The following is a 21,121-nucleotide window of genomic DNA, read 5'->3' on the forward strand; positions in this document are numbered from 1 at the left end:
CAACTTTAAAAGCACCCTTCCACACTCCCCTTCCACCTCCATCAGAGAAGGCTCCCAAGTCTTACCCGGACTATTTCACAGTCAACATTTAATTCTGTGGCAACTGCTTCAATTTTCTCTCTGCAAACAGAGCCCAAGCTTGTCATGCCATTGTCCCAGTATTTCTTGAGGGTGGCTAAATCTCGATCGCTGAACTGGGTGCGGTCCTGGAGCTGCAAGACAGAATGTTCTCATTAGAAACGTGGAATGAAAGGATTGTACCAAGTGGCTGCCCAGGATGAGATGTGCTAGATTATTTGTGCCTGGCTGACCAGGTCAGAGCATCTCTTTGATGTTTAATGGGATCAGCTAGCCTTCCTGAGCACATGTGGTGATGGGCTTTGAGCTTCACAGGATTCAGAACTGGAGAGGACCTTAGCTGGCCCTCTCTTCCAGCCCCCCTCATTTTATAGCTGACGAAACTGACGCCAACAGGGGTTAAGGGATAGGCCACACAGGTAGTATGTAACCTGGCTCAAACCTGGGGCCTCTGACTTCCCAGCCACAGTTCTTTTCAGGACACCCCACCACTCTGAGAAATAACAATGGAGATCATTTTTTGTATTGGAGATTTTCCACAACATTTAACACCATGTGGCTAGGGTGGCATCAGTAAAACCTTTCTAAGGGGAGGGCTTGTAAACTAAGCTCATCTCGATCTGCCTTCCATGGGCTTCCTTTCAGTGCCCTCATTAAGGACAATAGGAAAAGCGTGGAAAGAGAATGCCAATGCTGCCCTGCCAGGAGAACTCTAATGCTGCAGCAGAGAGAACTTAATGATAAACCCAGCTTAGAGTGGCTAAATTCTTTTCCATCCCATTCCTTGTCATAATCCAAATGCCTCTTAGTTAGAGCGTGGCTTTTGGGAATAGCCAAGGGCTTGAGCAATTGTTTTAATTAGATCAATCTGTGAGGGCCCCTTGCAAATTGAGGAATGAGACAGAGGCAGGGGGATACAATAGAAAGAAAGGAAGGAAGGACCCGGGTTCAAGTGCTGCCTTCTTACTCTCCCATATACAACCTGTGTGAACAAGGGTAAGGCATTTACTCTGCCTGGGCCTTAAGTTTCCTCAAATGAGAGGTTTGCAGCAGATAGCTTCTCAGGGCCCTTTCAACTCTATAGTGATGATTTTGTGACCTGGGTTCAAATCCTGACTTTTCCACTTACTACTTGTGCAACTTCAGGGGAATCACTTCCCCTTCCAAGACTAATATCATCACCCTCCATTTCACAGAGAGGGAACTGGGAAAAGGAGTAAAATGACCTGTCCAGCGTTACACTGCAGGCTGGAGGCGGGGGCACATGTGCTAACGCTCAGGACAAGGCAGGACTTGTAATTGTTTGTCCAGTGACCTACTAGTTAGGCCACCAATTCCCAATCATGCTTTTGCAATAGCCCAGGATGACTCCAATCAGCAAGGGGCAGGGCAGTCATCCTGAAAACCTCTGAAGGAGAAGGTACTCCTTCAAGGAAAAAGACACACTGCAGTGGCAACCACTGGGCTTCCCTAGAGCCTGCTGACCATTCAAAGGGGATGAGTTCTTGGGCCCCATCCAGGATCTGAAAAGCCCTTCTTCTGCACACAGACAGTGTAGGGAAATGATCCTGACAGCTAGAACATCTCAACAGGCAAAGGCCAGGTAGAGGAGGGGAGACCGCATGCAGTAGCAGGTTTTTGAAAGTCTTATGGAAAGTCAATCTTGTCATTTTCTGTGAATTCCAGAGTTGCTACTCAGAGAATGAACTTAGAGCAAATAGTAATTAATCATTTATCTAGTGCTTAAAAAATTCATTCTCTCAATTGATTTTCCTAATTACCCTGTGAGGTCAGCACTACGTAAATTACCCTCATTTTACAGAGGAAGAAAGTGAGGTCTAGAGAGGTTAAGTGACTTGCCCAGGGTCCCACAACCAGAAAGTGTTAGAAGTAGGATTCAAACCCATGTTTCTCACGTTCCAAGGCTAGCACTCTCTCACTGGACCACTCTGTCTCTTCAATGAAAGTCAATCTCTTCGTAAGAAATGTACTGCTACAGTTGTTCATATTAGTCAATATTATCTGCTAAATCTGTTTTCTTCCTGTCCTTGAAAAAAACCTAATGATTAGTAACATTCATTACAAGTACTAGTACTAAATTACATCTTCCCAATAAGTGAATCAAAATATCCTATCCAACTTTTTTCTAATCAAGAGGAGAAACTCTTGAAGTGATTTATAACATAAAAATCTCATTAGGTACTTGGGCCAGACTGATTGCAAAATAGATGGGGAGCTGAGATGTCTCAAAAGCAAAGAGAATGCAAAGAAATTGTAGCAAGGTCCTGGGTAGATGCAGATAACCCAGCAAAATGACCAGACTAAATACTCATATAATTTTCCATTGTCCCAAATGCCCCGATGCAAGCTAATATGCATTCCTGCCAGTCTGAAAGGAATAATAAACAGAACGCTGAGCATACTCAGCCAATTAATTTGTAATTCATTTAGAGGGCATCCAAAGCCGCCTAGTCCCCTAAATTGAACTAAATAAAAACTGATTTGATTTGCTGGAAATGTGCTGGGGTCTCAACATTAGCAGCACTGAAAGCGACCTATTTTGACAATGCCTCTTAAGTAGAAGCTTATTGGGAAAGAGCAATTATTTTTAAGGCTCCTAAGAGCATATTTTAACTAAGAAAATAAATAAGGTAATAAAAATCAATTAGCATTAAAACTTCAAATGCCCCTTTGGAAGAGGAAAAGGGGCTGGGGTTTAAGGGAGAAGGGGAATTTCTCAGAGAATACTCAGAAAAAAATCAGTGACCTCTTTCACTCCTTGTATTGGATTTGAAAGCGCAAGGATTCATGTAAGCATATACTGTTCAAGGTCTAACCACACAGTCCAATGCAACAAATTCAACACTGATCAAGCACCTACTACGTGTGAGTGCCAGCCTAAACTTTGCTGGCTAAAGCGGAGACAAGACAAGTAATTATCTTCTGAATTTGGTGAAAAGAGCTGTTTGAAGAGCATATCTGAGAAAAAGAAGGGGTTTGGCCCAAGTGCCCAGATAACTCTTTTGACATCATTTTGCCCCTGCAGACCTGGCCCAATTGCAAGGCAAGGGAGGCTGAGGCAATGAAACGTTTTTGGCCTCTGTACAGGCCATGGAGGCATGTCCAGCAATTGAATTTCTGCTTCTATTTTCTTAATAAAGATAGAGTTGACTGAGCTCTGAATCAGGGCTGATGTTCTAAGTGACAGGCAATCTCCCTGTCCTTTGTTTGTTGTTTTCTTAAGAGTTTCTCTTAAAGTTATCATTTATTCACATAAGGAAACTATGGCAATTGGAGCACAGAAAACCAAAAGCTGTACGTAACCACAAAGGATGATGGGGGAGAGGAGTGGGTAAGGAAAGAAGCCCTTCTGGGCACCAGTCAAAACTCTGGGGCCCAACCTTTTAGAACATGAGCCCAAATCAAGTCCACTAGGGCATGGATAGAGTAGAAAGATCATTGGACTTGGCTAAAGTCTCCCTGGGGCCTCAGCATCCTGATCTGGAAAATAGAAGCTAGACTAGATGACCACCAAGGTCCTCTCTAGCTCTCCATGGTCTATGACAGCCCAGAGCCCAACAGTTTATTCTATTAGGCTTAGGAGCAGATGAAACCCTTTAGCAAATTGGGGAAAATTGGGAGATAATTCTAAGATGCATCACTGGATTAAATTACATTGGAATTGAACTGTCTTATCTTTATTTATAAATAACCTTGACATGGGGAGCAGTGGTGGAGAGGTGTCAAGACAGGTTTCAGAAATCTGATCATCAAGAGAGGATGGAAGAGGGAGGAAGAAGGAAAAACTGACTGGTAATTGGATTCTGCTGGATACCCTGTCACAAACAGCTGCAGGCAGCTTGTTTGAATTGGGCCATTGACAGGAAGCTGCTAATTGCCAATCAAAGGCAGCTGAACAAACTAGCATCATCTCTCCAGAAAAGACAGGAGGCCCATTATAAATAAGGCCTGGCTTGAGACCCCTCAAGCCTCCTCCCCCCCCTCACCCCACCCCAAATTTGAAGCTACCAATAATAACGACAGAGAACTAAGGATCTCACTTCCAGGCAGTGTGGAGGGCAAGGGGTGTTTTGCAATAACCTGCAGATTGTGTACTATGTCTGTGTTTATTCCCACAACAACTAACAGCCATGTATGTACACAACACAGTTTGTTCTCCTTCCTAGAGGAGAAGGCAAAAGGACTGAGACAATCTATTCTCTGGGCAATCAGGGAGAATGAAATCTTTTATGGAACAATTTAAAAAAGGCTTTAAAGATAAAACAAAGAAAGAAAGGAAGCCGAGGAGGCAGAGAGTATAAAAATTGGACAATTTGACAAAATGAAAAAAGCAAGTAAGAGAAGTCAATGAACATTAGCAACCCACTTTTGACAGAGCCACTAGCCCGGTAGATCAAGGGAATGCTTAGGTAGCAGCATATCATTTGACAAATTCTTGCGGGGGGAAAATGGAGAGATGTGGGTTAGATCACAGTCTACTTAGGTGGTTGAGTGACTAAACCCAAAGAGTGGTCAGTAACATTGGCCAATGTAAGTAAGCATGGAGGGAGGTCTATAGTAGAATGGCCCAGGGGTCTGCACTTGGCCTGGTACCATTCAACATTTCGGTGAGTGATTTGTATAGAGGCATAGATGGCATGCATATGCAATCTGCAGATGACAGCATTCAGTTGACTATGTTTGTCACTGTTTTCTAAAAACTTTCCTGGTTTTATGGTCATACCATGTGTACACATGATCTATAGACACTGTATATATAGACCCCCCTAAGCAGTCTGGTGAAATAAGAGGCCTCAAAGTGTAAGGAGTGCTCTCAAGTTATCTCTGACAGTTATGCACGGGTCAAAATAATCCCATGGACCAAAACCTTTGCTTGATATGGTATCAGTCATGGGAAAGATGGGGGGGGTGGAGAGAGATGGAGGGAGGGAGAGAGAGAGAGAGAATACAGTCCATAATACCCTTGATTAAAAGACTCAATAAATCAAAATAGTAATCCTGCTTGAATACAACAATCTATTTGCTAATATCCCCCGATATTCTCTAGGGTTCTTCTTCAAATAGAGAAATCCAGCTTTTATCAGTCTCTTTGATTAAGCACAATCCCCAGATTTGTGAGTAAAACACATCCACTTTCCTTGACAGAAGAAAGATGAACCTTTCCTGGAGGGCATCCCCCGACCCCACAGGCTTGGGATGCTGGGATGCAGCAGGCCCTTAGACTTGCATTCAACAAGACTTCTGTGGGGGGATAGAGTGTGTGTGTGTGTGTGTGTGTGTGTGTGTGTGTGTGTGAGAGAGAGAGAGAGAGAGAGAGAGAGAGAGAGAGAGAGAGAGAGAGAGAGAGAGAAACAAAACGCAAGTGGTCGATGAGCTGTCCTTGCCAAACAGTGGTGTAGCTGAGCCAGTTGAAGGTGTGGCTGCAGCAGAGGACAAATGGCTATGTTCTGTAACTGGCAGCCCAGGCTGCCTTCGTATTTGCTGTTACTGCCCAATTCCAGGAATTCCTTTGTGAAATCCATTTTTCTTTTTCAGAAATGGAAAATGCCACCTGACACAATATCTATTTCATGCCCTTTAAGACAATTAAAAGCAAGTCTTTGGCTAGAGGGAAACAGATGCATCATCATCATTAGAAAAATCATTTCAAAGGCTTTGTCCCTCCTAACAAATGGTTGAAGTGCCTTGCACATAGTAGGTAGGCATGTGTGCATTAGCACATGCACATGCGCACACGTGCCAAATAAAACCATCAAAGTATTTTAACAGGGCCTTACCTAAGCTTAGATCCACAAGTGAATGGAGCAATAGATGTAAAAAATAGTAATAATATACACAAAATTCATTCTTCTCAAACTATTGGTCCTGAGTAATAGTACAAATAGTGTAACAATATAATGAAGTTAATTGGGTGTATGGCCACTAAAATAAAACTAGACAGATGCAAAATAAATGGACCTTATTAATATCAGAAACAATTCTTAGCTACGTTATTACACACAGGAGATCTAGTCGTCCCTGTAAACCTCCAGGTCTCTCCATTTCCTATTAAATTTTAAAGCATCTGATGGGGGGCAATCCATCTAGCTGAGAGAGGCTGAAGAAGCAGGGTTCATTACATTATCTATGACACTCACAGATAGATAAACTTGGGCCGTCATTTTTTACAATGATTTTTATAAGCGAGCCATAACTTTTCCTTGTTTTCGTTCCTTCCAAAGTACTTTGTACTTATGAAACATAATGCACCTCCAATATCCTGGTCGGTACAAACCTCTCTCGCCGGGCTGGCTTATTAGAACTAATATAGTCCTCTGGTGATTCTCCTAAAGGAGCATCATAAATCTTCACAATGTAGCCATGCAGGCAAGGCTTCTGGAAGGCTCCATCCTGCTTTCTTTCTTTCTTTTAATCAGCAATAAACTCCAGTGCTGAAACGGATATTGCCGAGCTAACATTTCAATGTTTTGGCTAGTCACTCAAGCCCTTTCGATGACTGCTACCTAGCTGCAGAGGACTTTCCCAAAGAATGATGGTAGAAAGAGGCCGGGGCAAAAATCCCTTTAACTGACAACAGAAGCCGGTGGTGGTGAGGGGAAATCCAATACTATCATTTCCAGGAATAAAAGTACTGAACACAGAACACTAGACTCGTTAAGGAAGTCCCTAGAGTAATCTCATCTTCTTTGGACAGGAACATCAAAGTTTCTTTTCCAAACCTAGTGGGCAACAATCGAAAAACATATTCCAAGAATTGTTGCTCAGCCCTAAGGAAGCAATCTCACAAGTAAGAATGGTAAGTGCCCCCCCCCCACAAGCTTGATCACCCAATTCTTAATGTTCCCTAGAAGCCAGAGGTGGAACAAGTCAGATATACAGAAAGCCTGGAGCTGGTGGCAAGTTGCAGGCTACCCTATCCTCTATCATAGCCTGTAACTAGGTTCAGATCATCTCAGAGGACAATCTAAACCGCCACCCCCCCCCCCCCCACACACCAAGTGATTCACTAATCTGTGTGGAGTAAACTGCACTTTTAAATGGGATGGACTCTAGGGCATGCTGGGAATTTTCAAGCAAGTTTTGTGAAGGTAGGGCTATATGGAGATTCCAGAACTGGGAGAGACCTTAGAAGTTGTCTAGTTCAACCTCCCTCAATCCCAAACCATCGGTTCTCTTGCACCCCGGTAGTATGGATTTGCATATTTGCCAAACAGAGAATATGCCATTGCTCTGAGCTATTTCCACCAGAGGATTAAACAGTCCCCAGAATGGGATCAATGGAATGAACAGTTGCAGTTGATTTTCTAGCCACGGGAAGGGAATATGATTAGCACTGCTAGATGGGCAGTTCTTTTCAGGAGGTGGTTGGGGGATCCAGTGATTCCATGCAGCATTTCCTTATGTGAAGGTTGGGGTTCTGGGCCCCTAAATTAGAGAGCCAGCAAACTGTTATTGTTTCAGGCTCTTTTGCATATGGGACCTGGTCCGCTACACCCTGCTCCCCCCTTCCCCCCGCCCCCGTAACAATCTATGAAATGTAAGACAAGAAGCATTAAATATCCAATAGAGGATATAGACACACTATAATTAAAAAAAACAAAAACACCACACGTATATATTGTTGTTGAAAGAGAGCAATTCTCTGCATGCATGCATTGTACCTCTAAACATCTCCAAAAGATACCAGGCACACTATTTGGGATGAGAAATAAGGGAAATTCAGTACTAATAAGACCATGCACCACTTTATGTTAAAATACTTCTCTAAATCTTAATGTTACTGTAGGAAAAGCACAGATAGATTTCCCACGTTAGGTTAGCTTGTTTTTGTTTATTTGTGCAGTGTTATATCAGGTCGCCAATATGCTCTGCTTAATATGTGATATAAAGAAATGCTTAATGAAAAGAACTTTCTGCATAACTTTAAATGTGGCAAGAAATCGATGGCCAGCCTTTTGCTGGAAAAGATGTTTTGTCAGCCAGCCAATTAACATTTATTGACTGTCCACTGGGTGCATGGTACGAGATTGTATGGCAGCATTGTTTCTAGAGGTCTGCAGTAGAAAACAACTAAATAACTAAAAAACAACCCACTAGTCAGTCTGCTTTGGGTGTCTCAGAAATTTGCTGCAAGACTGAGCATCTGCAACCTAAGTTCCTTCCCAATCAAACTTGCTTCTCAATGTTTTTTCCTTTAGCTAAAGCTTTGTTGTAAACCATTCCTTTCAGGACTGTCTCTTTAAAATTTCTTCATCTTCTTGTGCTAAAGTCTAAGCAATATTTTAAATTGTTTTTGTAAGTTATTAAAATTGGAAAGGCTCAACAGTTTGAATCACTGCCTAGACTTGATGGGATGAGGGGGCAGAAGGGCCCCTACCTGGGAATGGGCAAATATACTCATGAAAATTAGAAATTTGATTTGCAGCAGCTGCGAGTCAAGACTAATTTAATTTAATAAAAACTCTATTTAACAGGAAATTACCCTGCCACCCCCACCCCCAACCTGCAGGTGAAAGGGAAAAAACCAGATATAATTATTCAGACGATTCTGTATTAACAATATTCATACTTTTGCAAGTGGCTGTGTTAAGGTAACCTATGTCTCATTACCATTCCCCAGCTTTGATTTGCTTTTTCTTTATTGAAAAGATGTCAACTTTAATAACTATGGCTCATCCACAAATATATTTTTAATAACATTTCCAGAATGGATAGGAGAAATAAGATCACAAGGCTGTGCCAAAGAGTTGGGCTTATTTCATGCAAGCATATTCCAAGCCTCTTCTTTTCAGAAAGCACTGCAGAGAGACCTTGGTGAGGAATGGGAGGAAGGCCTCAGCACCCGAATACTGGGTACACCAAGGCAGTGGCCAACATTAGATCTTTCAGGGGGTGGGGAGGGATGGCCAGGTTAGAACCGCTTCTGAAAACAGTGGCTCCTTAAGCTTGACCTTAGAAAGGTGAAGGGCATGATGAAAAGATTATTGCCCCCATCTGACAGGTGGGGAAATAGAAGATCAGAGAAGCTAAGTGACTTTCCCAAGGTCTCATGGCTTCTAAGTGGCAGGGTCAGGATCTCATAGCTAACACTAATCTTCAGACTTCCAAGCTGTTGTTTTATGTGGAGCTCTAAACCTTATGCTGGCATTAGGCTGTGAAGAGTGGGTTTGAATTTCCTGGATTTCTAAGTAACTGTAAGTTGAGTGTTATAGGATTACACAGAAGAAATACAACCGAGTCACTCGGTGTGTTCTGGCCATAGTTGTATGAAAATAGAATCTGGCTAAATGATTTGAAAAACAGAGATTTTGTGGCACCTAAAGACCCAAAGTAAAAGCTGCCTGAAATAATTTTGCCAAGGGGAGGGCTTGTGATTTCATGATGGGGGGCGGGGACCTCCTAGTGTGGAACTATCTTCTTATGGGTAAAGATGGGTGATTTCTATGTACAAAAGCGGTAGAAAATGACCGGAGTCAGGGTGGGGGCACCCTGAGACGTTAAGCAACTTGCCCACATATGAGGGAGGTGAGCCTAGGCCTCACCTGATTCTGAGTCTGGCTCTTGAACCACTATATCAAGCTCCATCCATCTCAGTTTTAACAATAATTCCCTTAAAAGGAGAATTTGTACAGCCACAAGACCTGCATCCGAAATGCTCACTTTTCTAGCTCCCAGTCACTCACTGGAGTAAACAAATCCAAGGTCTGAGAACTTCTCTCCCTCCTTCAATTCCCAGAAGCAGCATTTTGAAAATTCAAGATCTGCTGCAGAATCCCATTGCAGGGACTATTCGTATCTGTATAGCTATCGATCACAGAATCATGGCATCTCAGAGTTGGAAAGGACCTCAGAGGCCAGCTAGTCCAACTTATAACTAAACAAGGATTCCCTCTACATCATACTTGACAAGTGGTCATTAAACCTTCATTTGAAAAGCTTCTAGTGAGGGTGAACTCACTACCTCCTGAGGCAGCCCATTCCACTTTCGGCCAGCTCTAATTGCTACCAAGTTTTTCTTGACATCGAGCCAAAATTTCAGTCTTTGTATCTGCTCCCCATTACTCGTACTTCTGCCCTCTGAGGCCAGACAGTACAAATCAATTCCTACTTTCACTTGACTTGAAGACAGAAATCAGGTCTCCCCTAAATCTTTTTTTTTCCTCTCCAGGCTAAACATCCCTTAGTTCCTTCCATCAATCCCCACGGCATCGTCCCAAAGCCATTTGCCATCCTGGTTGCTCTCCAGCTTCCGGTGCTCCCGATTTTCCAGATGTGGTCTGTCCAGGGCCAAGCACAGCAGGACTGGAACTTCCCTTTCCCTGGGCACTGTGCCTCCATTAATTGCCACCTAACACTGCATTTGCTCTTTTGGCCACCATATTAGTTTGCAGTCCATTGAAGCTTCCATGTCTTCTTCAAATGCATTGCTATCCAGCCACACCTCCCCATCATGGAGTTGGGACATCGATTTTTTTTAAACTGAAAATAAAACTGTAATATTCAGTCCTATCAAATCCATACAACTGTACCATCACCTAACCTATATGTCTTCATTTCCCCCATCAGAATATCATGAATGACTTGGGTAAAATGCTTTGCTAAAATATGTTTAAATTATATCTACAGTATCTTAATGAAGAGCTGATCTACAATTGGAAAACTGCTCCCAAAATCCTGCCTCTTTCCTTCTCACGTCTTCAATAAGGATATCCTCAAATACATACACAGACCATTTTCAAGTACTTTATCAACAGACATCAGAAAACAAGCACAGGAGTCAGTAATTACAGATGGCTTCTCAGTCACTGTCTTTGCTAATTTTACTGTCTGTCCTTTTCTATTCTCTTCGAGCCTTCCCCTCTTTGCTTTTTTGTTTGTTTGGGTTTTTGTTTGTTTTTGTGGGGCAATGAGGGTTAAGTGACTTGCCTAGGGTCACACAGCTAGTAAGTGTCAAGTGTGTGAGGCTGGATTTAAACTCAGGTCCTCCTGAATCCAGGGCCAGTGCTTTTTCCACTTTGCCACCTAGCTGCCCCCCCCACACACACACCTTTGAGATAAAATCTGAGTGCTAGCTGCAAGGGGCTAGAGAAAGCAAGGGTCCAGCATCTCATCTTACAAGCAAGGAGCCCAAGGCACAGAGAATTCAAGTGACAAGGCTATAGACCCAATGAGTAGCAGAGCTAGGTCTAGAACCCATGTCTCCCCAATGCTTCTCACCCTAGGTGCTTTCATTCTGTCCCACACAGACTCCGTAACACACCCAACTGTGCCACAGGACAAAATTTAACAATAGATGAGGGCTTTGAGCCAATGTCTAATCAGGCAGAGCTATATAATGTCAAAGGTCAAATCCAACTAGTAGCTAGGTAGAGACCATGTCTCCATCTCTAACAAGTGGTCACTGAACCTCCACTTGAAGAAGTTCAGGGATCTGAAACTCATCTCCTGAAGCACTTTGCTTCACAGTGGGGCAGCTCTAATTCTTAGCACATTCTCTCTTCTAATTTAGCTGAAATTTTTCTGTCTCAGCAGCTTCCACCTGTTCTGCCCCCTGGAGCCAAGAAGAACAAGTCTGATCTTGTTTCCACCTAAGAGCCCTTCCTATATCTGAGGACCACTGTCAAGTCTCCACTTAAGTCCTATTGAGGAGGTCTTAACAGTTCCACTTCTTTCCAGTGCTTATCCTATGGCTGCTGGTTATTCTCCCTCTGTACATGTTCTAGCCTGTCTTGGCCCTTCCTCTCTAAAACAAGATGCCCAGAACTCAACACAGCACGCTAACCAATGAGCAAGTCAGAGCAGAAAGAAGGGAAACTACCATACCTCCCTAGCATCTGGCCACTAGGCCTGTCTCTTGGTGCAGCCCAAGATCATGGCAGCTTCTTTTGGGGCTGCCATGTCACACTGTCGACTTGTATGGAGCTGCTTGTCCACTAAATTCCAGGATTTTTTCATAGGTGCTGTCATTTAGCTATCCCTCCTCCATCCTGGCTTGGATTTTAAAAATCAGCTCTACAGTTTAGGACTTTACATTAATCTCTATCAAATGTCATCTAATTAGATTCATTTTAGCTTGTCAAGATATTTTAGGATCTCAATTCTGTTACTTAACCTAGGTTGGCCATTCCTTCTAGTTTCAAGTCATTCACAAATTTGATACGTCATCCATCTATGACCTTATCCAAGGCACTGATAAAAATGTTGAAAAACATGGCCAGGTCATGTCGTCCTCAATTCATCTTCCAACTACTGGTAAACGGGAAAAAATAATAAAATCAACACCAAGAAGGCAGAAAACTTTAAAAACAAAGTCTTTTAGAGACAGTTTGTGCTCGCTTCATATTCCTCAAAGCACTGAATGAAGTAAGTCTATTCATCTCACATTCTCTTACACAAACATTTCAAAAATCAATCTCATCTAACCATATTTGCTCTTTGGTTGCTGATGTCATCACATAAAGAACAGTTAGCATGTACTGGGGTTATATCTCTATTTGGCCAATAATTCTGTTCTGGGCTCTTGAAGCCGCTTGTTTGGCTCTAGAGAATTGAAGGAAGGAAGTTATTCAAAAGAGCTTCTGAGGAGGGCCAGATATCAACAGACCCACATACTATGGCCCAGTCTAGGGGAACTCGCTTTGTTATAGGGAACCTTTGTTCTACTGGTATTCATTTGAATTGAATTTCCTCTTTACCTATTCTAAGATAGTAACATGGGTGAAGAAGATGCAAAGTCAACTGTACAACTTTCCAATATTGTTTGCGGCAAAAATCATTGTACAAAGGAAAAAAAGAGCTTGTAAAGCCCCAAGAGTTATGAGATCATGAAACATCAGAGCTGCAATGGACCTTGGAATTCAGTGAGGCCATCTCTCTCATTTTTCCAGTTATGTGAATAGCCTGAAGTCACCCAGAAGGTGACAGAGCTGGGTCTAGAACCCATGTCTCCTGACCAGCAATCCCCTCTATGCTACCTCCTTTTGATTTTAGCTCAAAAACAGCTTTTCTTGTCAAAGGCAATTGAATGTAATATATTACAGTGTTCCAGAACAACTAGACTCCCATGTCAAGAAAGACTAGACCAAATCAGGCCAATTTGATTTCTGAGATGGGAATGTATATACCTAGTCTCCTTTCTATCTTCCTTCCCCAAAGTCCCAAATGGTCCATTGAAGATAAATTTTAAAAAATTATCCAGGGTAAATAAGCAAAATTCTTGTAAACTAGACCAGGTACCCTTTTTTGAATTTTCTCAATTAAAAAAAAATCTTAAAATGGACTCCATCTTTTTTCTTCTTATCTACAAAAGCTAATACGAGGAAGAAGAAAGTACTTTACAAAAAGTAATAATCCTGAAGCAAAGTTCAAATATACCTACAGTACATTTCTTTTTGTAAAAGAAAAATATCTCATGGGCAGCTCTTTGCTCTCTGTGCTGCTCAGTTCTTTCCTTGGCACCTCAATCTTATGCCTACCTTGGCTAGAATGGAATGTACTTTGACCTTTGACAGCTCTTTTATTTGCAACTGTAAATGGAGAACCATGTATTCTTCATATTAAAAAAATAAATCAAAAGAAAATTCATTGATTTTATAAGTCACATATCTCAAATGTCCATTTTCTTCTGTTTTCAAGGCAGTCTGTTGAAATATTATTGAAAAAGATGAGCTTTGAGAAACAATCACCAAACTGCAATACCTAATAAATTTCTTACCTAAAGTAGAGGAAAAAAAACATGGACATGCAGCCAAATACCATGTCCAAGCTGCACCTATAAATATAAGCTTCTGTTTTCTTTGCCCATGCAGCTCACTTTGAAACCAATTTCAGATTATTCATAAGCAAGTATGCACCATCAAAATAGGTCAACCTGTTGCAGAGGGTCATTCCAAGAGTAATAAATGTGAAACTTGGGTAGTGGTAAATGTTGTTCTCCTTATACCCACCAAAATTGCCCTAGTCACTGGTTTACCCTGGTCTGGCCAAGCAGGAATTAGGCTCATTTCAAGGTGACAAGCACAAAGATGAACATTTCTCTGGTATTTTTTAGTTTGCAAAGTGTTTTAAATCCCTGATCTCACTTGAACCTCACAACTCCCCTATGAGCTGGGCACTATAGCTATTACCACCATGTGACAAATGAAGAAACTGAGGCTCAGAAGGGGGAACTGTGTTGCTCAGTGGTAGAAGGGAGATGCAAAGCCCTGTCTTCTTGCAACGCTCTATCCACCCCAACAAACTGCCTCTACTTTTGGCTTTGCTTTTTAAACTAATAAGATTTCAATTTAACATGTAATTTAATAATCACCCCAAAATTAATATCAAGTAGAGTGAACAAAGGGCTCCTAAATAATCCTTTCTCGCATCCTCATATTTTCATAGGAGATTTACAGTATTATTGCAGCCTGGAGATTTACAGTCCCAACTCAGCATGGGTTCCTTTCTGTATTTGCCAAATTGTACTAATGCCCATAACACTGAGTGCAAATGAAACTAAGGAAGAATAAACACTCAAAGAGACTTTGAAGGGTATTTAACAGCTTATTTCCCAAAAATATTTTTATCATTATTTTTAAAGGAAAGTAAACTAGAGGTTCAAAGGGTTAGCTTAATGATGCACTAATATGCCTCCCCGTTTCCACTCTTTCCTTGAACAGAACTCCTTATATTTTCTTTGTTTGAAAATTGTTTTCCATCCCAACAGTGGTTATGACCACTTTCCTAGGATTCTTAGACACCCTAAGATGACTTAGGCCTCTTATTAGTGGAATTAGAGGTATGTGGTGATGAAGCATGGCCAACAGTTTGTCAAGTTTGCCTTTAAATTAGGCAAGCTTTACTTTCAATAGAAAGGTTCTCTCAAGATTTAAACAATACAAAATACAATTTTAATGGCCCTAAGAAGTTGATGTATTCAGAGGAGGGCAAAAGGAAATTAAGGAGGATTCCAATCAAAGGAGAAATACATTTGGCTGGCTTTCAAAAGGGGTGGCTTAAGAGAAAAGGAGTTCATTTGGGCAAGGCTCGCCTTCATGGTATAAAGCCAACTGCTGACTTTCTGAAGTAGAGCTCCCACTGCGCACACTGAGCTCTGCTGGTGGGTCCTGTGGGCCTTCCCAAGCCAATAGATCTCTAAGCCAGGATCTGCTGCCATGTACCCATATGGACCTTGCTCTCAGAACTTCCTGCATTGTCCAACTCTCCTCCCTCTATTCAATTGATTTCAATGATATTCCATCAAGTGAATTAGATAAACAATAATTAAGTACTCACAAAAAAGAAATAAAGTTTAGGGATACAAATACGAAAGACAACCAGTCCGGAGGAGAAGCGAAAGCAGGTCCTCTTTCTCTGATAGTGCTCAATGAGAAACAGTTCAGGTAAATATAATAAGGGCACCCCAACCTACTGCCATCTTTTGCCCAAATCAGGCAGGTAGAAGCCAGTTGGAACGGCTGCCACACTGAAGCTCAGTTTTCTGTAATGAGCCTATTTCCACGCCACAGCCAACGTTCTCCTGCTGCTTTGATGATATGGGTGTAACAAATGTGATTAAATAAGAAATCTTCATTGCCAGATGTGCTCACAAGTCACTGGCCATTTAGCAGTCAATCTATTGAACAAAGGCTTCCTTTTGGTATGGTGCTCATGTACAGAAAGTATATAAAAATACAACACATAATACCACCTTCTTAATAAAGCTTGACATGTTCTTCGAGATCTGTTGGGGTGTTGGGGGGGGGTGTTTACAGTGCTTTCATTAAAAACTGGAGAGCTACGGCATGCAAGTGAGCAGTTTGTCTGGTGCTCTCATCCTCAAGACTCAATCCTCAGTGCAAACTGGAACTGAGTATCCAGGCCTTGGAAAGATGCCAGACAGAAGGATACAGAGGGAATGAAGTGGTTAGCAGAGAGGGTCAGAATAAAGAGAGGTAGAGAGACAGGGATGTTAGTTAAGACAGAGATCATTCAGTGAACAGGAGTTATTGGGATTAGAAAGGTGGAGAGAAGAGGTTGAGGGTAATTAGAATTGGAAGAATTTGAGCCAAATAAGGGCTGGAGAGAACAGAGCATCAAGGTTTATTGTCTACAGAACTGGTGGGGAGAGAGGCCAGTCACCCAATCAACCATTCCCATTCTCTGCAATAATTGCAAATCTTTCTAGAACCTGATTGCTGAAAAGCAAAGTAGAAAAAAAAGATGGGCATAACATGAAGGTTTATTAGGCCCCTCTGAACATTCAAATATAAAGTGATAAGAGAAACTATTTAACAAAGATTAAAAATTCTGTCTAATTTTGGTTCCAATCAAGATTCAATTGTTAAGCCAAATTAGCTGGTACCAATCAGACCCAGGAAAAGTTACCAATTATACTTTTTGAAAATGATTTTCCAGCTGTAACAACCTGTTGCAAGACTTTCTTAGGTATGCTGATTGCAGTATTTTTGTAAAGGTTACCTTTACTTGGTGCTATTTGTAAACATTGTGTAAATATTACTTTAAAATATAGCCTCTGAGATAAAACAGTCTTAATGAGGTTCTATATTCCCAGCATTCCAAAACCAGGACAGTTTTCTACATGGCATGCCTAACAACAATAAGGAAGGTATGACCCGCTTGCTGCTTTATATAAAAATTTACTTACTGCTCTTTTTCTAGAACACCCTGTAATCCAAGGCACAGTAAGGTTTCCTGAAATCTGTGGAAACAACAAATGGAGTCTCGGTCAGGTAGACATTGACATGGGTGGGAGGTAGATCAACATGAAAGAGATGGGTCTATTTCCAGAGCACATCCCCTATGCCAACCAAAGTGATTCCTTTGTTTACCCCAACAGATCTAAAGGGCCTTCTTCATCTTAAAAGGGGTAACAGGGTCCCACTAGAAATTTAGAAATGTTTTTAGGACATTGTGGAATTATTTGGGCAACTGAGGAAACAGTCTGGTTTTGTTTTCAATCTATACACAATCAAATTATTAAAAATAAAATAAAAAATATGGCATAAATCATAGACATGTGCTCCATGGTATTGAGAGAGATGACCTCAGTTTACCTTTCAGAATCATCACTGGACTAACTCTACACAAGTATTTTTTCCAAGTATTCTTGGAAATGAAATTTTGCTTAAACAGTAAAAATATCCAAAAGTCCCCACTCCCACCCTTCTACCAAAAAAAAAAAGGCAGAAAAAGATTATTATCCAAGTGGTTATAGTTGGTAGACATTAACTCCTCTTCTAGGGAATGATACAGTCCCTATTTTCAGAGTTTCATTAACTTCAAGAAAGTTTCAACTACAGAAAAGACCTATGAATAGAGAGAAGGGGGAAGGGAAATATGAGTCTGAGGCATAACTCTTCAGTGTCAAATTTCTGCAGAGAAGAACACTTCTCTAAAAAGACCTGTCCCATTTGGGTGCTCAGTGCTGATAAAGAGGTTTTAGATAATACCATCACCTTACTCTTACATAGGGCTTTCAGAGAGCTCAGACCACTTCAAATCTCTGCAAATGAATTGCAATCATTTCCCATGAATGTAAAGAGACTCTGAGCTTTAATTACAGTTGGGAGGGTGGGGGTGGGTGAAGAGGATTCATTTGACCCATTATGGCTGCTGAGGACGAATTTCTCAACCCACTCTCAACTGCCCCCATCAACCTACAGAAAAGATATTGAATGCAAGCTGCAGAATCCCATTAGATAGGATAATAGTCCAACTCTGAATAGAATTTACCAATGCATCCCACCATTGTCACCTGGAAAGTGGGGGAAGGGGGAGAATATAGCACTCAAAAGCTGGCCCCGGGGAATGTAGGCAAGTGAGTAAACTAGAACTTATTGAGGACCTACCCAGAGCTAGGCAGTGCAGGGCTAGGTACTGAGATACAAAGAAAGGCAAAACAAAGAAACAATCAAGAAAAGGTAAGGCTAAATGGGCTCCACTCTGGAATAGGCCCAAGTCTATAACTCATCTCCAGGATAAGCTACCACTTGAACCACCTTAGGGTCCCTAGGGTACACCATCAAAGGCTGAACCCAAACTGGACTGGATTTTTCTTACCCAGGCAGAGCCAGAACCAAACTTTTCTCTGCAGGTGAAAGAGCTGTCTATCAGGAAAAGCCATTCTTTTTGATAAATGATACTCAGGGCTGTTCCATTATATCTACCGACAAGAAAACTGCCTCTCAGAGATGTGAGAGAGTGGCTGTATACAATAATTCAAACTTTGGGAAAAAACCATTACTGTGCCTGTGCTACTAGGAATGTGATTTGTCTTTAAGATAATAATAGGCAAATCACATTAGGCTACTCAGCAGCCATTTATTCCACAAAGAGTGAAGTGCTTGCCATGGCAAAATACTGGGCTGACACTAAGGGAGATACTCAGTTTAGTTAAGACATGCTCACTTATATGGAGTTTACAGTACATTAGGATAGGATGACACGAGCCCAAAACATCATTCTAACACAAAATGTTACATGCTTAGTACATTAGAGAGTTACAGACCAGAGTACCTACCACATGATGTGTAAGGTGCAAGGTCATTACCAACTGGGAACATGGATAAAAGCTTCATGGAAGAGGTGGCCTGAATTGCATTGTAAAGCATGGCTAGGAGCTCAAAAGAAGAGGGGAGGAAGAGGACACATTCCAGCCATAGAGAAAACTATGAGCAAAGTGAGTGAGCTTGGAGAGCTCAGGGCACTGTGAGGTGGTGGGGTGCAGTGGAGGTGGGAAAGAGTTGTTCAGTCAGTTCAGCTGGAATGTAGAATACATATAGAGGAGTAATTTGAGATAAGACTGGAAAGGGAGGTGGAAAACCTATCGTATAATGTCTTGAATGTCAGGCAAAGAAGTCTGAACTTGATTCAGTAGGCAACCGGGAGTCAATGAATATTTGGGGAAAGAGCCATATGAGCAGATCTACATATAAACAAGATTATTTTGGTGGCATATGAAGGATGGGTTGAAGAGGAAAGAAAGTAGAATCTATGTAAAAAGGCTATGGGAAGCTAGGTGGCGCTCTAGCGGATGGAGTGCCAGCCCTGAACTCAGGAAGACTTCTCTTCCTGAGTTCAAATGTGGTCTCAGACACTTACTAGCTGTGTGACCCTGGGCAAGTCACTTCACCCTGTTTGCCTCAGTTTCCTCATCTATTAAATGAGCTGGAGAAGGAAATAGGTAAACCACTCTAGTATCTTTGCCAAGAAAACTCCAAATGGGGTCATGAAGAATTGGACACTGAAACAAGAGGACAACAAAGAGGCTATTCCAATAACTCAAGCCAGTGGAAATAGAGGAAGAGATGGATGGGAGATCTTCAGGTGTAGAATCAACAGAACTTGATAAATCAACTTAACAGAAGAGGTGAAGGTGAGTTTTGAAAACCTTCCTACATGTACTTTATCCCAAAGCTTCTTAAACGGTGGGTCACTACCTCATATAGGGTCATGTAACTGAATGTGGGGGTCACAAAAAATCTGGCAACAGTAAAAGGTTACGTATACCTATTTGATATACTTATATACCCAGGTCATGTGAAAATTTCTCCAGTGAAAAGGGGTCATAAGGGGACAAAATTTAAGAAGCCCCGTTCTATCCTACCCTGCCATGTGATGTCCAATTCTTATACAGTTTGTATATGTACTCAGTAAAGCAAGGTAACTAAAACATAAGGAAAAAGTAATAATCAATCAATCAATAAACATTTACTAAGTATCTACTATGTGCCAGGAACTGTGCAAAGCAATGGAAAGTAGAAAGGAAAAAAATCATATCCAGAATTTTCAAGCTAAATAAAAATTATTTGGGTTTTCAACAATTTAGGATTATCTGTACAATTGCTCCCTTCTCTTGGTGAGGCTAATTGAGAGTTTGCTATACATAATTGCTACTTAAAATACGTAAAACTAAATGAACTGCAGAAAACAATAACTACTGCAAGATTATACTTGAAATAATCAAAGGCACGTATATAATAAACTTAGTAATTGAATTTATATAAACAGTGACAGAGCCCATCTGTGGCTATAAAATGTGTTTCGGTGTTAAAAATCAATTACGTGTAGCCAAGAAAACGGGCTACTCCCTTAAGCACTGGTCACTTACAATGTCCTACGATTTAAAAAAAATGCAGGGGGCAGCTAGGTGGTGCAGTGGATAAAGCACCGGTCCTGGATTCAGAAGTACCTGAGTTTAAATCCAGCCTCAGACATTTGACACTTACTAGCTGTGTGACCCTGGGCAAGTCACTTAACCCCCACTGCCCCGCAAAAAAAATGCAAATAAATGCATGTGATGAAGTTTGGGCAGAATTAAGATCCCCTCTTTAAAGCAGTAACAAACAGTTACCACATAACCAACTGTCAAATGCAATTAAGCTTGACTTCAGTTAGCCAACAAGTATTTTATTATGCACTTACTATGTGTTAAGCACTGTGATGAGTGCTGGGGATACAAAAAAAGGCAAAAATTACTTGTCCTCAAGGAGCTCATCCTCAAGGATCTAGTGGGGGAAATAACATTCAAACACTATGTATATACAAGATATATACAGGGAAAATAGAAGGTAACTGCAGAAGAAAAAGAATGTGGTGGTGGTGGTAGCAGGGTGTGTGTGTGGGGGGGGGTTGTAGAAGAAGTATGAAAAAGGACTCTTAAAGAAAGTAGAATATGAACTGAGTCTTAAAGGAGGCCAAGAAAGTCAGGAGGCAAGGGTAAGAAGGTAGAATATTCCAGGCATGGGGGGACAACCAGTGAAAGGCATTGAGTCATGTGCAAGGAAGAGCAAGAAGATCAATATTGCTTGATGCCTGGCACATAGTAAGTGGTATATAAAAGTTAGCTATAATCATCATCATCGTCATGGAAGGAAGCAAAGTGTAAGAAGACTAGGAAGATAAGAAAGAACCAGGTTTGGTTAAGAAACCAAAGAGATCCTAGAGGTAACGGGGAGGCACTGGCGCTTATGGAGTAGGGTGATGATGGGGTCAGATCTGCAATTTAGGGAGATCACTTTGG

The 21,121-nt window shown here is 41.5% G+C and overlaps 1 protein-coding gene across 4 annotated transcripts in view; it reads right to left on the minus strand.

Moving 5' to 3' along the window:
* HDX (highly divergent homeobox) overlaps positions 1 to 21,121 on the minus strand; it is a 100,008-nt gene that overhangs the window by 38,271 nt on the left and 40,616 nt on the right. For 3 of the 4 annotated variants that reach the window (XM_043974278.1, XM_043974281.1, XM_043974279.1), the window contains 2 exons: positions 16,745 to 16,798; positions 66 to 212 (listed from right to left, as the gene is read on the minus strand). In XM_043974278.1, the coding sequence (XP_043830213.1) occupies positions 66 to 212; positions 16,745 to 16,798 (201 nt within the window). The remainder of the gene's footprint in view (positions 1 to 65; positions 213 to 16,744; positions 16,799 to 21,121) is intronic. The other variant, XM_043974280.1, reaches the window with a different exon arrangement.

The sequence above is a fragment of the Dromiciops gliroides genome, chromosome X (assembly GCF_019393635.1).
Source record: "Dromiciops gliroides isolate mDroGli1 chromosome X, mDroGli1.pri, whole genome shotgun sequence".
Classification (NCBI taxonomy): domain Eukaryota; kingdom Metazoa; phylum Chordata; class Mammalia; order Microbiotheria; family Microbiotheriidae; genus Dromiciops; species Dromiciops gliroides.